The sequence below is a fragment of the Atta colombica genome, unplaced genomic scaffold (genome assembly GCF_001594045.1).
Source record: "Atta colombica isolate Treedump-2 unplaced genomic scaffold, Acol1.0 scaffold55, whole genome shotgun sequence".
Classification (NCBI taxonomy): Eukaryota; Metazoa; Arthropoda; class Insecta; order Hymenoptera; family Formicidae; genus Atta; species Atta colombica.
The window spans coordinates 1,821,588-1,837,115 of NW_017259545.1; the positions used below are offsets into that span (position 1 = coordinate 1,821,588).

General features: G+C 32.9%; 1 protein-coding gene across 2 annotated transcripts in view; it reads right to left on the reverse strand.

The window, feature by feature from the left end:
- Window positions 1-345: 345 nt before the first annotated feature.
- The window catches only part of LOC108692005 (bifunctional methylenetetrahydrofolate dehydrogenase/cyclohydrolase, mitochondrial), a 94,349-nt gene continuing 79,166 nt past the window's right edge, over window positions 346-15,528 (reverse strand). The window contains exons 3-6 of one of the 2 annotated variants that reach the window (XM_018200076.1): window positions 2,575-2,987; window positions 1,709-1,893; window positions 1,264-1,632; window positions 346-772 (exon numbers count right to left, since the gene is read on the reverse strand). In XM_018200076.1, the coding sequence (XP_018055565.1) occupies window positions 381-772; window positions 1,264-1,632; window positions 1,709-1,893; window positions 2,575-2,648 (1,020 nt within the window). In that variant the 5' untranslated portion in view covers window positions 2,649-2,987 and the 3' untranslated portion in view covers window positions 346-380. Of the gene's footprint in view, window positions 773-1,263; window positions 1,633-1,708; window positions 1,894-2,574; window positions 3,038-15,528 lie in introns of those variants that run through there. The other variant, XM_018200077.1, reaches the window with a different exon arrangement.

Genomic DNA, 15,528 nt, shown 5'->3' on the forward strand with positions numbered 1-15,528 from the left:
ATTTTGAATTTCACAGGATTCTGATTTTAGTGCTATATACACATCTCGTAGAAATTAGGATTAATAACATTTATGTAAAAAAATCACAAAGTATATAAAAGTAACAAAGAACTTAATAAAGTGTATATAAAAAAAATTTTATTTGTACAATTTTCTTTTTAATTAACATTTTATTTGTACAATTTTCTTTTTAATACAATTTTCTTTTTACTAATATTACGCCTAGTAAAATTGATTGGCTAATAGATATAAACGGCTTTATTAATAATATATTTCTTTGCAAAAATAATACTTCATTCATGTATTACAAAATATAACAATATATTACATCTATAAATAATACTAAATAGAGCTTCTAAATTAAATAATATCTATAGGTGTCAATATACAAATGCCTCACTATTTTCTAAATGATCGGATTGCTTCGTGTCTTCTTGATTGCTCATAGCAGCCGTGACTGTATTTTTCATCAGCATTGCCACCGTCATGGGACCTACGCCGCCGGGAACTGGAGTGATATATCCGGCGACGTCCTTCACGCCATCGTAATCCACATCTCCCATCAAACGATATTTGCCGTCTGCCATCTTCACCCTGGTGATACCCACATCAATTATGCAAGCGCCTGGTTTTATCATTTCTTTAGTAATCAAGCCAGGAACCCCGGCCGCGACTACGATCAGATCCGCCAGCTTCGTGTACTTTTCTAGCTCCGTGTGAGGTGTGTGACGATGGCAGATTGTCGTTGTCATGTCCATCGCACCTGTTTCACCTGCAGAAAATAAGATGTACAATTGGTTTGAAAAATTAAAGATAAAAACAAAAAAAATTGGCAAAATTCATGTAATTATGTATATTTCTTATTCATTAAAAGGACCAAGCAAATAAATTACTATAAAAATAAAGAAAGTCATGAAAAATCAAATATTTCATCAGTATAAAAGAAATTAATTAATTATTAATAAATCAAATAATAATCGTTCGATACTTCTAATTAACATTTTAATCTCTACGAGAGTTTTCTTTATTAAAGAACAAAAATGAATTGATAAAGAAGCTGCGAACTGATAGAAATAAAGAAAATGAATTAAATATCTCAAGATATATAGGCAGTCTGATATTACGAAATAAAACAATCGCGAGAATTTAGATAATGTTGCAATAGTGATACGATTTAAAAGTCTGTGACGTCAGAATTTGTTATCTCGATACGACTTCAATACAACTATATTCATGTTGTCAAATTGATAGTAGATCAATCACCTTTGCCATCGGCGTGAAGTAACAGCGCGATAGGTAGCCCGACATGTTTTGATCTACCCACAACTACAGCATTCTTTCCGAAAGTCTCGATTTTGCTTCTAAGTATTAATTCTTTAACAGCTAAGGCGGTGGCTGGCACAATACTGTTGTTGTCCAGTGTCAGATTACCAAGGTTTTCCAAATGAAAACCGTCCACATCCTTTTTAGGAATTATCGCTTGACATACTTCTCTCTCATTTATGCTTTTCGGCAGCGGTAATTGTACTAGAAAACCATCAACAGATGGATCTCTGTTGAGACTGTCAATTTCCTTAAGAAGTTCTGCTTGTGTTATGTTTTCTCCCAAATGAATAGTATAACTCTCAATTCCTGGTAATTAACAAAGATTAGCAATACGAGTCTTAAGCAAAAACTATTTATTTGTTGAGAATAAAAATAAAATTACCTATAGACTTTGCTGCTTTCATTTTTCTACCAATGTATGCTTTGCTGGATGGATGATTTCCTACTAATATCGCGACCAGCTTTGGCCTTTTCTTTCCAGCATTTGTACAAGTATCTATAACCATCTTTAATTCTTCTTGAATTTGTTCTGCTATTTTCGTTCCGTCTATGATCACAGCTTCTTGCCTGCAAACAACAAGATTCATAATTTAAAAGCAGTGGAAAATAATTTTTTTTAAATATATTATATTTTTAATATTTTTTATTATTACTATATAAAATTAATAAAATTAAATATATTGGCAAGAAATCTTCATAAAAATTGAAGATAAAAATAGAACTACCTTTCGATTTTGCTGTTTACATTTTTCTACAATACTTTTAATGTATATTTATAATATTTTTTATTTGATATTTATAAATTCCATATATATTGATATTTGATAATAAGTATTCTTCATTCATTTATATATTACAAAAATGATACTATTAAGAAACAAAGAAAATAAGTTTAAATGTTTTGAATCATTGAACATTTTATAATATTAATTTTGAAACGTAGTTTTAATGTAATAACTGATTATAAAAATCAAAAATACTCTTTAAACTATATTGTTTTTTTTTCTTTCCAAAATAATTTTTTTTTATATTTCCATTTTTCTTTTACATTTCATTTTTATGTTTCTATTCTTTTTTTTGTAAGAAATTGAAAAATGACAATTTTTAAGTTACATTATTGTTGTAGCAAGTGATATATATATATATTAGGATGTGTTATTACGATTTATTATACGCTCTCTGTCTTGCAAATTAAAATAACTATCCACGTGAGTCTCTGACAGAAGAATACCAGAGTCTCATACTCACCGGATTTTTGACAAATGCAGCTTTCTCCCAAACTTCTGTGAGACGACGGAGAAGACATTCCTCCAGGAGAACATTGTTGCTTCGTAGAATTCACACGCTGATCTGAGCCAATCTGAAATTGATGTGCTACCGCATGCCGCCAAAAGATTCTGATAAGGCGACGAGGAATCCCTCGCTGCAGGGGGGCTTGTGCGAAATCCCCGACAACAATTCGAGGAGGCTCGTGCGTATGCGATAACGCGCTACGTCCGGACAGCTGACGTCGTTTGTGATAATCGTTAGTTCGCAGGGGGTCGATATCACCGCGGGAGTTGTGAAATCGATCGGCTGTCGAAGACCGCGAGAGAAATGCGAGAACTATTAAACCTGCTAGAGCACCCGTTCAACCAGTTCCACCTTCTACAGAGCAGATCCTGTGGAAAAATCGGAACCGGTCAGATTCCACAACAGGCGAGTCCGCGAAACGCATAATTGAATTTATCGAACGGAACGTTATGCATGTTACATTCATTGATGAGATATTATAAAATAAAGCTAGACTAGTTCCAAGTAAATTTTCATTGTTCTCAAGTAAGTCTTGGTTGGATTGAGAATAATTGGATTGAGAAAAGTACAGACATTATTACGACTGTTGGATATATGAGATGTGAATTTCTCGACTGTCGATATAAATTATAGTTATTATAAGATTGTGCCATATATTTTTTAAATTTCAAGAGTTTATATTAAAAAAATGTGTACATATTATTTATATTAAATTTACTCGAATATTTTTTATATGAACAATCACACAAGCAATATAAAATATGTAAATTATTATAATTATTAAAATAGTATATGATTATTAATATATATTAATAATCTGACTTTTATTAGTGTACACACATATATAATTTAGACAATATAGGCTTCGATGATAAATTTTTGTTTATACATATAAATAACAAGTAAAACATATGTATAGTTTATATTACATACACATAGATGTAGATGTTATTATTATTTTATGTGTAAATGCACAACTTTGGTTTCTGATGCAATATTCATTATTAATACTGGACAGAAAAAAGCTTGCATATTTGCGACGCAATAATATTATTATTAATGATATTATATTATTTGTATTTTTTGTAATTATTTCTGTAGAAGAAAATGACTAGTCAATGTTATCGGCAGAGGGGCAAATTTTGTTGGAATAATTTCAAATGGACAGAAGATGGCTCCACGAATCCATTTATTCGGTGTATATTAGCAGATTGTATAGAGTTGGAGATATATAAATAATAAAATAATGAATTATTTATTTGCTTTTAATCCGTTTTCATCTTTGATTCTTATTGAAAATGTATTAGCTGTGTACGAATGTCATTCTACATATCATACACAAAATTAAATTTCCATTTGAACGATAATCTTGTCACAAGCATATCATATTATACATTTAAATATTATACAGTTTAAATATTATAAAATTCATGTTCATTATAAAATTAATCTTGCTAAGTTTATTTACATGCTTACACTATAGTTCTTTTTTGATAAATTGGTATCCATGCATATCCAATTTAAAATAATTATTAATAAAATTGCTTTTCTTTATTTTTATTTGTTGTTTTTTGAAAATATTTTTTCAAGACTTTTGGAATTATTAATGTTACAATATTTCGATCTCTCATGCAATAACATCGAAGTTTTACAAATTATACAATCAGTTTATAATATGATGTCTCTTCTCTCAGAATTAGAAGACATTGGCAGTAAAAAAAATAGCTTTGCTGTTGTAAAATTCTTTAATGTAATTGGCTTATACATTTGGATTCAATAAGATATTAAGAGTAAAATTAATCATTAATGAATTTTACAATAGTTGCCTTTTTCTACTAAACGTATCCAACTATTAATCGTTTGAGGCAAAAACAATTAATGCCTGTTTTTCCAATAATTCGATAACAGTGTCGCCGATCGTCATGTTTAATGTCAAACTTGCAGGTCGCGCATTAAGAAATTGCGGAACGAGATAATGCGTTGAAGTTGTTGATTACGTAAAATTATTGGTAACTTTTGAGACCCGGAAAAGAGACGCCTGCCTCGGGCGGCGACGAAGTATATAATATGTTGGAACTGTATTAAGAACATGAAATATGACTGAGAGTACCGGCATGCCGGCCGTATTATTACTCCGATCCATCGTGTCATAACTATTATAACGTGGCCCGGATAGTAAATATTAAGCATTGAGCTTGGTCCGAGCATTATACACTCGCGAAACTTGACGTGACTTAAAATCCAGATTAAAGAAACGAAAAAAACGTTTATTTTCTTGTTTAAAAGAAGAGGCAAATCTGGAAAATTTGACACACATATAATAACATAATTTAATAAATTTAATAAATTTTATTAATAAATAATTTACCATTTATTGAAGCTAAATATATATTTATTTACTAATTATTTATTAAAAATAACGTAATATTTTATTATTAAATATAATTTACTATCTATTGAAATTATATATTTATTCATTCATTATTTATTATAGAAACAATTTAATATTTTGTTTAAAATAATAAAATCTGTTAGGCACACTGCTCCATCATTAATATATATATTATACTATATGGCGATAGGATTAGTGAAACGCGCGTGGAGTGTCTTCGTACAATTTCGCAACAATGCACTGTCATCACTTTGTTTCAAAATAGCGGTCTATCGATTATTGTTAACTATTTTGAGGGTGGAATACCGGACAATTTTAACAGATCTGCTTACAGTATGGTCAAATATTTAGTTAGCCGCAAGGTTTGGCGCATAGGGCGCATACTTTCTGATATTATAAGTTAGGCTTGAGCTGCCTCGACGTGCGACCATTGATCAAATAGTTGATCTTAGTTGTGATCAAAATGGTATGTGTTAACACGTGTTTATTGTTAAATCTTGCTTGTCAAAATTTCAAATAGGGCCAAAATACTTGACATTGCGAAATGGGAAACATTTCTGATATATAAGATAAAAAAAGTACTTTAAACGCACATATATATAATGAATTATAATAATTTATGTAGGTATCACTTGTCTATTTTTAAACGTTTTATTATTGCATTGAAAAGAATAGTTTGTTAAAATAAAAAGTAAAAATATAGTTATAGATACAGATATAAGAATAATTTTATTAGATCATTAAAATAATTATATGGCTTGAGCCAATTACTATCTAGATTTTTTATAATATTGTCCATTAATTATGCTTAAGTGTCATGTATAATTACGTATTTTGACAGTCCAATAAAATTATTTTTAGATCTATGTCTATATCTAGTTAAATTTAGATTCTTCAGCAAAATCGTTCTGTGTGTAAAATATGATAAAGTATGATTGAAGCATCGAAAATAATTTAAGTGCAAATTCATGTAAAACATCAAATATTAATGCACATTACGAATGAAGTAAATTATATTAATTATATAAAACATCTGCTCTCGTAAATATTTAGTCTTACATTTTGTTGACAGGAAGAGAGAAGGGGGATGGAGGGGGGGGGGGAGGAAGAGAGATGCAACTATGTCACGCAGTTCAGCTATTTTAGTAGGTGGTGATTAATTCCGGCGAGTTTTTTTCGTGTGTGTCCATGCAGCTTGAATTTCCTAAATTCACGAGCTGGTTTTGAGCCCGTCCAGAATTCCTCGCCGCTCAACACTTTAACAATTCGGCGCCCGCCATGATTGCGAGTAACTATGATAATTATGCGTCTCTTTAGCAGCGTCGTTTCCCATAAACTCGCGTCTCCTTCGCGATTATTCGTCTCGAGTTATCATTTTCCGCGGCACATAAGAACATCGCGCTTTCTTTCTTCTTTTTTCCCTCCCCCTCCCTCTTTTTTTCTTCTTTTTACTTCGTTTTTCTTCGCGAGAAATTACTTCCGATATTTCAGACGACGTCAGACGAGATCGGAGCACCGCGCGAGAACTGCATTATGCAAAAAAATATGCGCCCGTTGAATGAATAAATATGTATTCTTGTCTCGTATGTACTACCCCTCGCCCTTTGTCCTTTACCCTTCGCCCGGTAAGCTTCGCGACAGAGCTCATACATAATTTATCGTCTAAAGAATCTGGGCGCTCTCAGCGATAAAACGGTTGCCATAATCGGTACATACATCGTTATCGCTATTGACACAGCAGGCTCGTGCGTTTAAATTCGGCACCTTTGCTCTACATTCTACTCTTGTCTATATAGATCGTTCTGCATCTGGTTTTAAATAGAACAGTATTTGATTTGAATATTAATAAGTTAAAGTAAATTTTGCAATAAATTTTTTGCTGTATTCAACCCAGGAATAGTCATTTGAAGTATTTCTACAACTTAGCTAAAAATGAATTGTTTGAAATATTGTTTTGTATGTAAATTTTTACATATCTTTCTTTTTTAACAATTATTCTTTACGAATCTTTAAATATGTAATTCCATCGAAAATCCGCAATAAAAAATATATTATATTAATTAAAATCTTTATTAAAAATTCGTTTACTGTTATAATGGCTTACAATTAATTAAATTGGCTTTAACTGAAGACATATTATTAAGATATATTTGTAATATTACAGTACGCTATATTAAATAGAATGTTCTGTATGGTGTTATCACACTTCGTCATTGCGACAGTCGGTTGTCGCAATGTTCATTGCTATTTTTATATCAAACTAGGGTATCCAGGGGGGGTCTTGATAAACTCTGGGAGGGAAAAAATTGCGTAGATATGAATAACCTTGTTCGGAATATCGGCCGTAACGAGAAGTTATGACGTAAAACTAGTCGTCGACATCTCTGAAAACAACAGCAATGTTGACGGTTGACGTCAGTGGGTCACGCATTGGCTTGTCCCGAGTCAACTTTTGCAATGGATATTTGCTTGCACATACAGACGACGCTGACACCGCGGTTATTTTGATTGAAATCGTGCGTGACAATCGTAGTATTGTTGCAACACGTGCAGCGATTGATCCTAGTTTTTATATCATTTCGATAATACGACCATTTAGCGCTTTATTTAATTACCGTAAATATCTATTCGTTAAGAGCAATTCAGCAATTCTTGAAAATTTACGTGTAACGAGAGAAAATGTCTCAATATAAAATCTAAAAATTTCAATAAAAAAAGATATAACACCACTGTTAAATACATTATACTTATAGTTTACGAGATTTTGTACAAGCGAGTAGGACTTTGTACAAGCGAGTATATGAAGACTATTTTTAATTTTCAACTGTTTAATTTTACATGGAGAGAATTTTTTTTTACAATTTACCTCAAAAACATGGTAGTTGTGATACAATATTTTTAAAGATTTTTACTATGCACTTTAGTAAAATTGATCAAACTTAATTTATACTTTATTGTAATTTTATTAATGAATGAGAGAGATTTACATTAAAATTCTTTGAAATACAATATTGTCTCACGACTGTCATATTTTCAAGATAAATTCTAAAAAAAAATTCTCCCCGTGTACTTATTTTAGTCAATTAAATTAACGATATATTGAATAAAAACAGTGACAACTTATAGGAATGATTAGAAATAACTCAAATTGAATATAAATCGATATTCTTTTTCATTATATTTTTTCTCTAGGTTATATGAGCTGCCTCGAAAATCTTTTTTTTTCCTGCAGCTATCACGCGCTAACTCCTGATATTATTTCCAATTTCACGCGCATATTAATAAGGCGGCGGTTTATTACGGAATTCCGTCGGCTATTGATTGCCACTTGCAGTGCGCAGTTAATTAAGCTTTTAATTTAATGTAAGCGGCGGCGGCGGCGGCGGCGGCGGCGGCGGTGGTGGGCACGTAAATTCTACGATTTCTCATCGAGAATGTCGGTCGTGTTTCGCGATTCTCGTGGAAATCTGGATTTGCGGCCGGCAATTTCCATCAGAATCTGGACTGGCGGCTGACCGCATTTGCGGTATTACTACTTGCCGAGAACATGGATCCGCTGGACCTTGAGTAGCCATTGTCGATACCAAAATATATAATATCGGTGAAAGGTGTCAACCAAAAAATTATCTTTTGAGTATGTGAATTAATTGTTTAATCTTATCATCTGGACTTATGCTCGAGTCTGACATTCAGTAAAGTCGTTTCAGAACTTCAAACTAGTTTCAAGTTCAATTAATTTAATCGTGGGCAGACGTACAGAATTTCTACAATTAATGTTACAGAATTACATGAATACTTACGCGTGTCCCTGATGTACTGCACAAAGCTGTATATAGAAATTTTTTTCTTGATAAGAATCGTATACATGAATTTCTAGATATATCGTGCTGTACATACATGATATTAATACAATTACCACTATAAAATGTAGTGCATATTATACATTATAAGAGAAAACGATAAACGCATTAAAAAAAAAAGGTAAAACATATCGCATTGTTGTGCTGTGTAATGTAGTCACATCGTCGTGCGCAACTTTGTACAAATTTAAATAAAATTATTTGGTTTTGTATAAAAATATATTGTACATGATTAGTTTTTTTTTTATTAATTAATATAGGAAGGAAATTGTGGTTTACAACAAAGAAACGACTAATTTTTCTTTAAATAGCAAGTCGAGATTGTAAAGTAAATCTTTCTTGTTCGAGGAGAGCTTATTTGCTTTTGAAAAAGTTATCTTTTGTAATGCTTATGCCTTTTATTAATTATTCCTCTATTTCTCTTTTTATTATTTATTAATATTTTTTATTTATATTTTGCACGTGATTGACAGTTTACTCTGTATATATGATGTTATTTCATTTTTTTCGATTAAAGAACACTCTAAAAATATGAGAATTTAACACTATGATTTAAAACTCATGGCGTTAAATTCACACTGATATTTATATCAGCAATACAGTGAGAATTATATTTAACACCAATGGCGTTAAAACCACCACGTACATTTTGTAAAGTGCAGGATTCTACCAGTTTTGTTTAACGTTAGCTGCAATTTAGTTGCTGAAAAATGAAAAGCGTTTAAAAAGCACATTTATTTTTGCATTTACTTTGCGATAAATGACACTCGCCAAAATTGTAATGACATTGGAATGGAGGAAAAAAAAGTCTCGCACAGATTTGTACTAGAAAAAAGCAAATTTATATTTAAGCAACGGATTTTATCTTTCACGTTAAGAAATCGTTGTTCCATCAGCAAGGCGATTTTATCGTCGCTAAATCCGCGCTTGACGTCGCGCGTCGCGGCTGTAATAATTAAAATATTATTTCGTGATAAAAAAAAAAGGGAGAAAATGGAGCGATAAGCGTAACGAGCCCATCGTGGACGTAAAAGCGTTTCCATTTAATTACAATCGATCGTAGCCGGGATCGCCTTCGGCCTCCGGGGGAGGAGGGCAGGAAGAGCGGTTTTATCGGCGGTCAGCCACGGTGGTTCGTACATCGGCGTTAAAACCACCACTCAAATTTGCAGAACTTTTTATTTGCCCCGCTCTCGCCGCGAGCATGTTCGTTCCAACCTCTTATCGGCTATTCTTTTCGGAGGAGCTTAAAATTTCAGAAAGCTTTCCTTCCTGTCCACCACTCCGTTTTTCGCTTCTCCTTTTCCTTTCGCAGCCATGGATCTTTCTTTCACATCATTTGGTTAAGAGATTTTTTTCATTCGGGTTCTCGGTGGTTCTCTCTGGTCCCCGTGAGGGCAACCAACAGTTTGATCTACTTGATGCAGTCCCTTCAAATGCTCCCTCAATTCTTGGTTTCTCTTTTCGAACGCCTGATCTCTCATCCGACTACCTCTTGTTAGCTCGAATTTCGATCTTGCCGGTATTTCCTACTCTGCTACGTTTCGCGACCTGCCTTTGCGCGATTGTAAATGCAAATGGTAGTGATCCATTCTGCAGAAATCATCGAATAGTACGCGAGAAAGAAAATCAAATTTTACCTGATAAAGGAAAATTTTTAATCGCATAAAAACGCTGGTATTTCCAAAAGATAATCGAAGGCTTACACGAAAAGGACGATTTTGCTGATGTATCTAAAATTTAACTAGATACAGATATAAAAATGATCTTGTTAGATTATAAAATAATTATGGAGAACAATGAAACTAATTGTTAAAATATCAAAATTTTTTGAAATATTGCTCATCATACTTGAGTTTCCTACGTAATTTTCATCAAAATTATTTTCAGATCTGTATTTAAATTATTAGAGACTTTAGTAAAATCATTGTCCATGTACTGCAACAGTAGGCTAATTCACATTTTGTAACAACGGAAAAAATAAATTGTGTCATGCATAGTTTATTATTTTCTATTGTTACTTATGAAAGTTTGTGTTACTTATAACAATACTCCAGAATACATATATAATGAATTACAATTAAAATGTTCGATTTTTTTCTGTTGAAAATGGCTAAAAACCTGTAGCCGAAACGTCCGAAAGAGAACATACGTGATTAAAGTAATAATTGTACGTGATTAAAGTAATTTATTGCTAATACTTTGTGTACCGCTGATTCCTACTGCTCTTTTAACGTTTCGATTAAATTCTAAAAATTTAACTAGATACACACAGATTTGAAAATAATTTCGTTGGACCATCAAAACAATTACTTAGGAAGCTCAAGCATGATGAGCAATGTTGCAAAAAGTTTTGACATTCTAGTAATCTGTTTCAGCGTCCTCCATAATTAATTTATGATAAAAAAAATTTATGAGACAGTTTTTGCAAAATATGAGTCAGCCCACTGTTGCTGATAAGCCCTTTAATTGAAAATTTATAAATGATCGATTTTAATAAGGAAAACGTAGTTGGAAGATTATCCAGGAAATTCCATGTTACGATAGATTTAGAAACAAACCCGATAGATTTCCGTCCCGCGGTTGTGCTCTGGTTTCCGTTCACCGTTCGCTGCAGCTTCCCGCCACTTCTTGCGAACGCTCGTTTGTCATTTTTTGAGCAAAGTTCATTGCTTCCCGGACCATCGGACGTGAGCGATAAAAAATGCAGGAAAAAGAAAGTGGGAGGTGAGAAGAAGGTAGGAGAAACACTTTGAAGCGGGGCAAAACTTTGGAGCCGGCGTTATTGATGTCTTCGGTAGACGTGTGCAAGTGAAGGGGGGGACGGTGATAGGCGGTGGAAAGTGGGATCGGTCGAGGGGTAATCCTGAGAGCAGCCTGAAAGGCTAAATGAGAAATACTTTTCGATCGGGCATCAGCCGCAGCAGTAGCAGAGTAGCAACCGCCCCAAAGACTCTCGCTGGCGAAGCTTAAGACTTCATATAACGCTCCTGATCCTCGACATCTCAGTCCGGCGTTGAGATTCCGACGCTTTTATTAACTGTCGATTTTCTCTCGTCTCTCAAAATCCTTTTTAAATTGTAATCTTCGTTTGTGCTTATGCACACAAATCACCGTGTGATCCAGGGAGACAAAAGTACTCCGTGCCAAAATATATTATGAATAACTTCAGCTAAGCTTTCTTTTTAGGTTTTAGGATTTAATATCGAACTCAAGAAAGATATAAACGTTATTGCTAATTGCTACCTTCTTTTTTCCACGCGATTACTTAATCAATTTTTACGCATAATGGGCTTTTCACAATAAGCTGTTAGTTTCCACTCATATAACACTAATGGTAAGTCATAAATTAATTAAATAATAATCATTAATCTTGGAAAATTTATATCTAGAATAAATATTAAACTACGTCATAAATACATATTTCAAACAATCAAAAGGATGATAACTCTCAAAGCAAACAACAAGACAATATAGCTTGTATTCAAAATCGAGTCTTATATTTAAGTGCAATTTTCAGATGGCACGAACAATGCACAGAGCAATATTAGTACCTTCATTAGCATCTTAAGACATTATACTTAAAATAATCTTGAAATCAGAAATAAGAATGGACTATACCGATCTATGAATACTGACTTGTATTCATATTTGATTGATTAGTCATAACGTTATCTAATTATACGTTTAATTCATAATTCATAAATGGAATTTGATCATCTCCATGCAATCACTGATTTGTTATTGTTTTATGACACATTACTCGTTTCACACAATTCGTTCCTGCAGAACTTCTAATCTATTACTAATGGTTTATTGTAGAAAGCTCATAAAATTTCCTACACGTCTCTCGCAGTTTTCAACCTCAGCTGTATGGATAATCGAGAGATGAAGAGTAAAGAGGAGGAAAGAAAGGAAAGAAAAGAATGAAGATAGGAAAAAATTAATTATGAGTACACAACGAGCCATAATGCTATAACGAGTCGGTGTACCAAAGTACACGGGGCTGTCCTGTCGGCAGTAATAGTAAATTAGGCAATAAATAATCGCATTTAAGTGGCAACGTAATTTTCAGCTGCTAGTCTTACGGCTACCATTAAGGCCATTATTGCGAATCTCTTAATTTGCGAAAAACACTGCCTTCTCTGCAGGAATAGATGAGAGAAAAGGAGAATGCGAGAAGGGGGCGCGAGCGTGTGCTAAATGAAGCGCCGCGGGGTTGAAACTGTTCGCCGCATGTGTTAGGATATTATTCATTCTAACCAACCGGCTCTTGACCTCCTTTCATCGGATTATATCGCATCCTCTTTCCTTTCTCCTTGTATTCTCTTACTTGCGTTTTTTTTTCCTCAGCAATTACTATAAACAATTCCGACAGTTAATGGTCATTTATCGCACTCTCTTGAAATGTCATTCTCAGTGATAACAAGATTGTTTTCTCAAACTTTATCTGCATTTTCTAACTTTACCATAATAATCCAATACCGATTCCTTGATTACAAGAATTCTCATCTATATTAATTTTTTAATTACATACGATTGGAAATCAAATTTGTAAAAATATAAAATAATTGTAAAATTAGCATTCTTCATTTTATGAGAATTTGATTTTAAAATAATTTATCTGATCCAAATAGATTATTATTAGTTTTTTATTTTATTACTCATAATTAAGAAAATTTAATAAATCATTTAATAAAATCAGAGTGAAATTCGATCAAATTTAACAAATTAAAATCTGTATTGATGAAAGCATTTCTTAATAGTCATATTAATAATATCAAAATCAAATTAACTTCATTGACATCAAAATTCCTATAGATGAATAAAAATACAGGAGTAAAATTTTCAGGAGTAAAAATTTCTCTTATTTAATTAGATTTAGTCTCATCAATCTGAATTTGGATCATCTTGATATAAAATTTTATAGATTTCTATAGAATTATCTCGCACACCATATCTTACTTTTATTTTCATATGTTAATACGACATTATTGAAGTAAACAGACAGGGTGGCCTCTGTCTCAAGTTTGCCTTGTACTTTGCCCTAAAAGGCGGATATACACTAAGACTCCCTAGGAATACGAAATTTTCAAAGTTGCTTCCCGTTCCAGTCAATGTCTTAAGTCTTACTCCGCTTTGGGTACAGTTCACGTTCTCCGCGGCATAATTTTACATCTTTAGACCTGAATATTTAAACGTAAGTCTGCCACTGCGTTTGAGGATTCGTGGGCGTAGAGCCGCTGGGGCTTCGCGTAACTTTTACACGATGTTCTATTGTATGAGAATACCTAAGATTTCGCGCGGCAACGCGAAACCTCCGCAACATGCTACTCTCTCCAACAATAGCGATTTGCAGAGCGCCATTAGTTTAAGAAGAGCAGACAATGAATAAACCGTTTATATGATGCGCGTACGACGAGACACTTTTTATAATCTTTAATAGATTTCGCGAAATTTCAATCTATGATTTAACTCATAATCCACATTTCTTATGACACTAAAAAAAAATATGAATCCTTTAGACTCACCTTTCTGTTATCTACTAGTTATGGAAAAAGATATAGACTGCATTGTTCTATTTTTTGAAACTTCAGTTTTTTTTCACTTTCTTACTCTTTTATTTTATTACTCTTTTGTTCATCCATTAAATAAGTTATCACATAGTTTATCCAAAGATGGAACAACCAACCTTTAAAAGTTTTCAGCTATGTAACAAATTACAATAGTTGAACTTATAATTAGCATAAATATAATATAATAATATTGTGGAACAAAATTTAACTTTTTTCTATTAGACGAATAATTATTTTCAATATTTTACCTTCTCACACGAATCCGTTAGTAAAAGTTTATCACGTCATAACTTTGAGAAAAATGATAAAAGGAATCGCGTTTTGGATATCTTGTAGTCATTTTTCTCATTATGCTTGAGTTTTTTCCATAGTTATTTTGGTCCAACAAAATTGTTTTTTAAATCTGTAGCTAGTTAAATATTTAGACTTAGCAAAATTGTTCCTTCGGTGTACACTATTTAAAAATTAAAAAAATGTCTCAAAATTACTACGACTCATATATTCTAGTTGGATTAATAGTCTGTGCGTACGTACGTTAATGTTAAAAATTAAGAAATTGCGCGAAACAATGTTAAACAAACTCATTTTGACAAAATCAAATTAATCTCATTGATATGGAAATTCCTGTAGATGAAATTACAGGAATTCGTAATAAGTGTTAGCTGACGTATTGCGAGAGAAGCTAACAGCTTCTGCCTCGCTTGTTGGTATGTTACCTTCAAATTCGGGCCTTATCTTCAATTTCGCGTATTTCGATATTATCTGTCACAGTCTCTCCGTAATGTTGCTTCTCCTCGCTTGCGCTTCTCATCCTCCTCTTTCGACGCTTCTCTCACCCTACTGCGAGGCTGCTACTAACGCAAGCTGTTAATTATGATTAATCATGTCTCGGAAATTAAAGCGATTAATCTTCCTGTTGTTACCGGCTCGAGAGAGCGAGCGAGCGAGCCTGCGCTTGTCTGCGCGGGCTGTCCAGCGTTTCTGCTCTCCCTGTGAAAACGGAGGGGTGGTTTTCCCAATTAGTTGGATCCGTTAATCGGGCTCTTTAAGACCTACATTGGTTCACGTAAGATAAGATAAG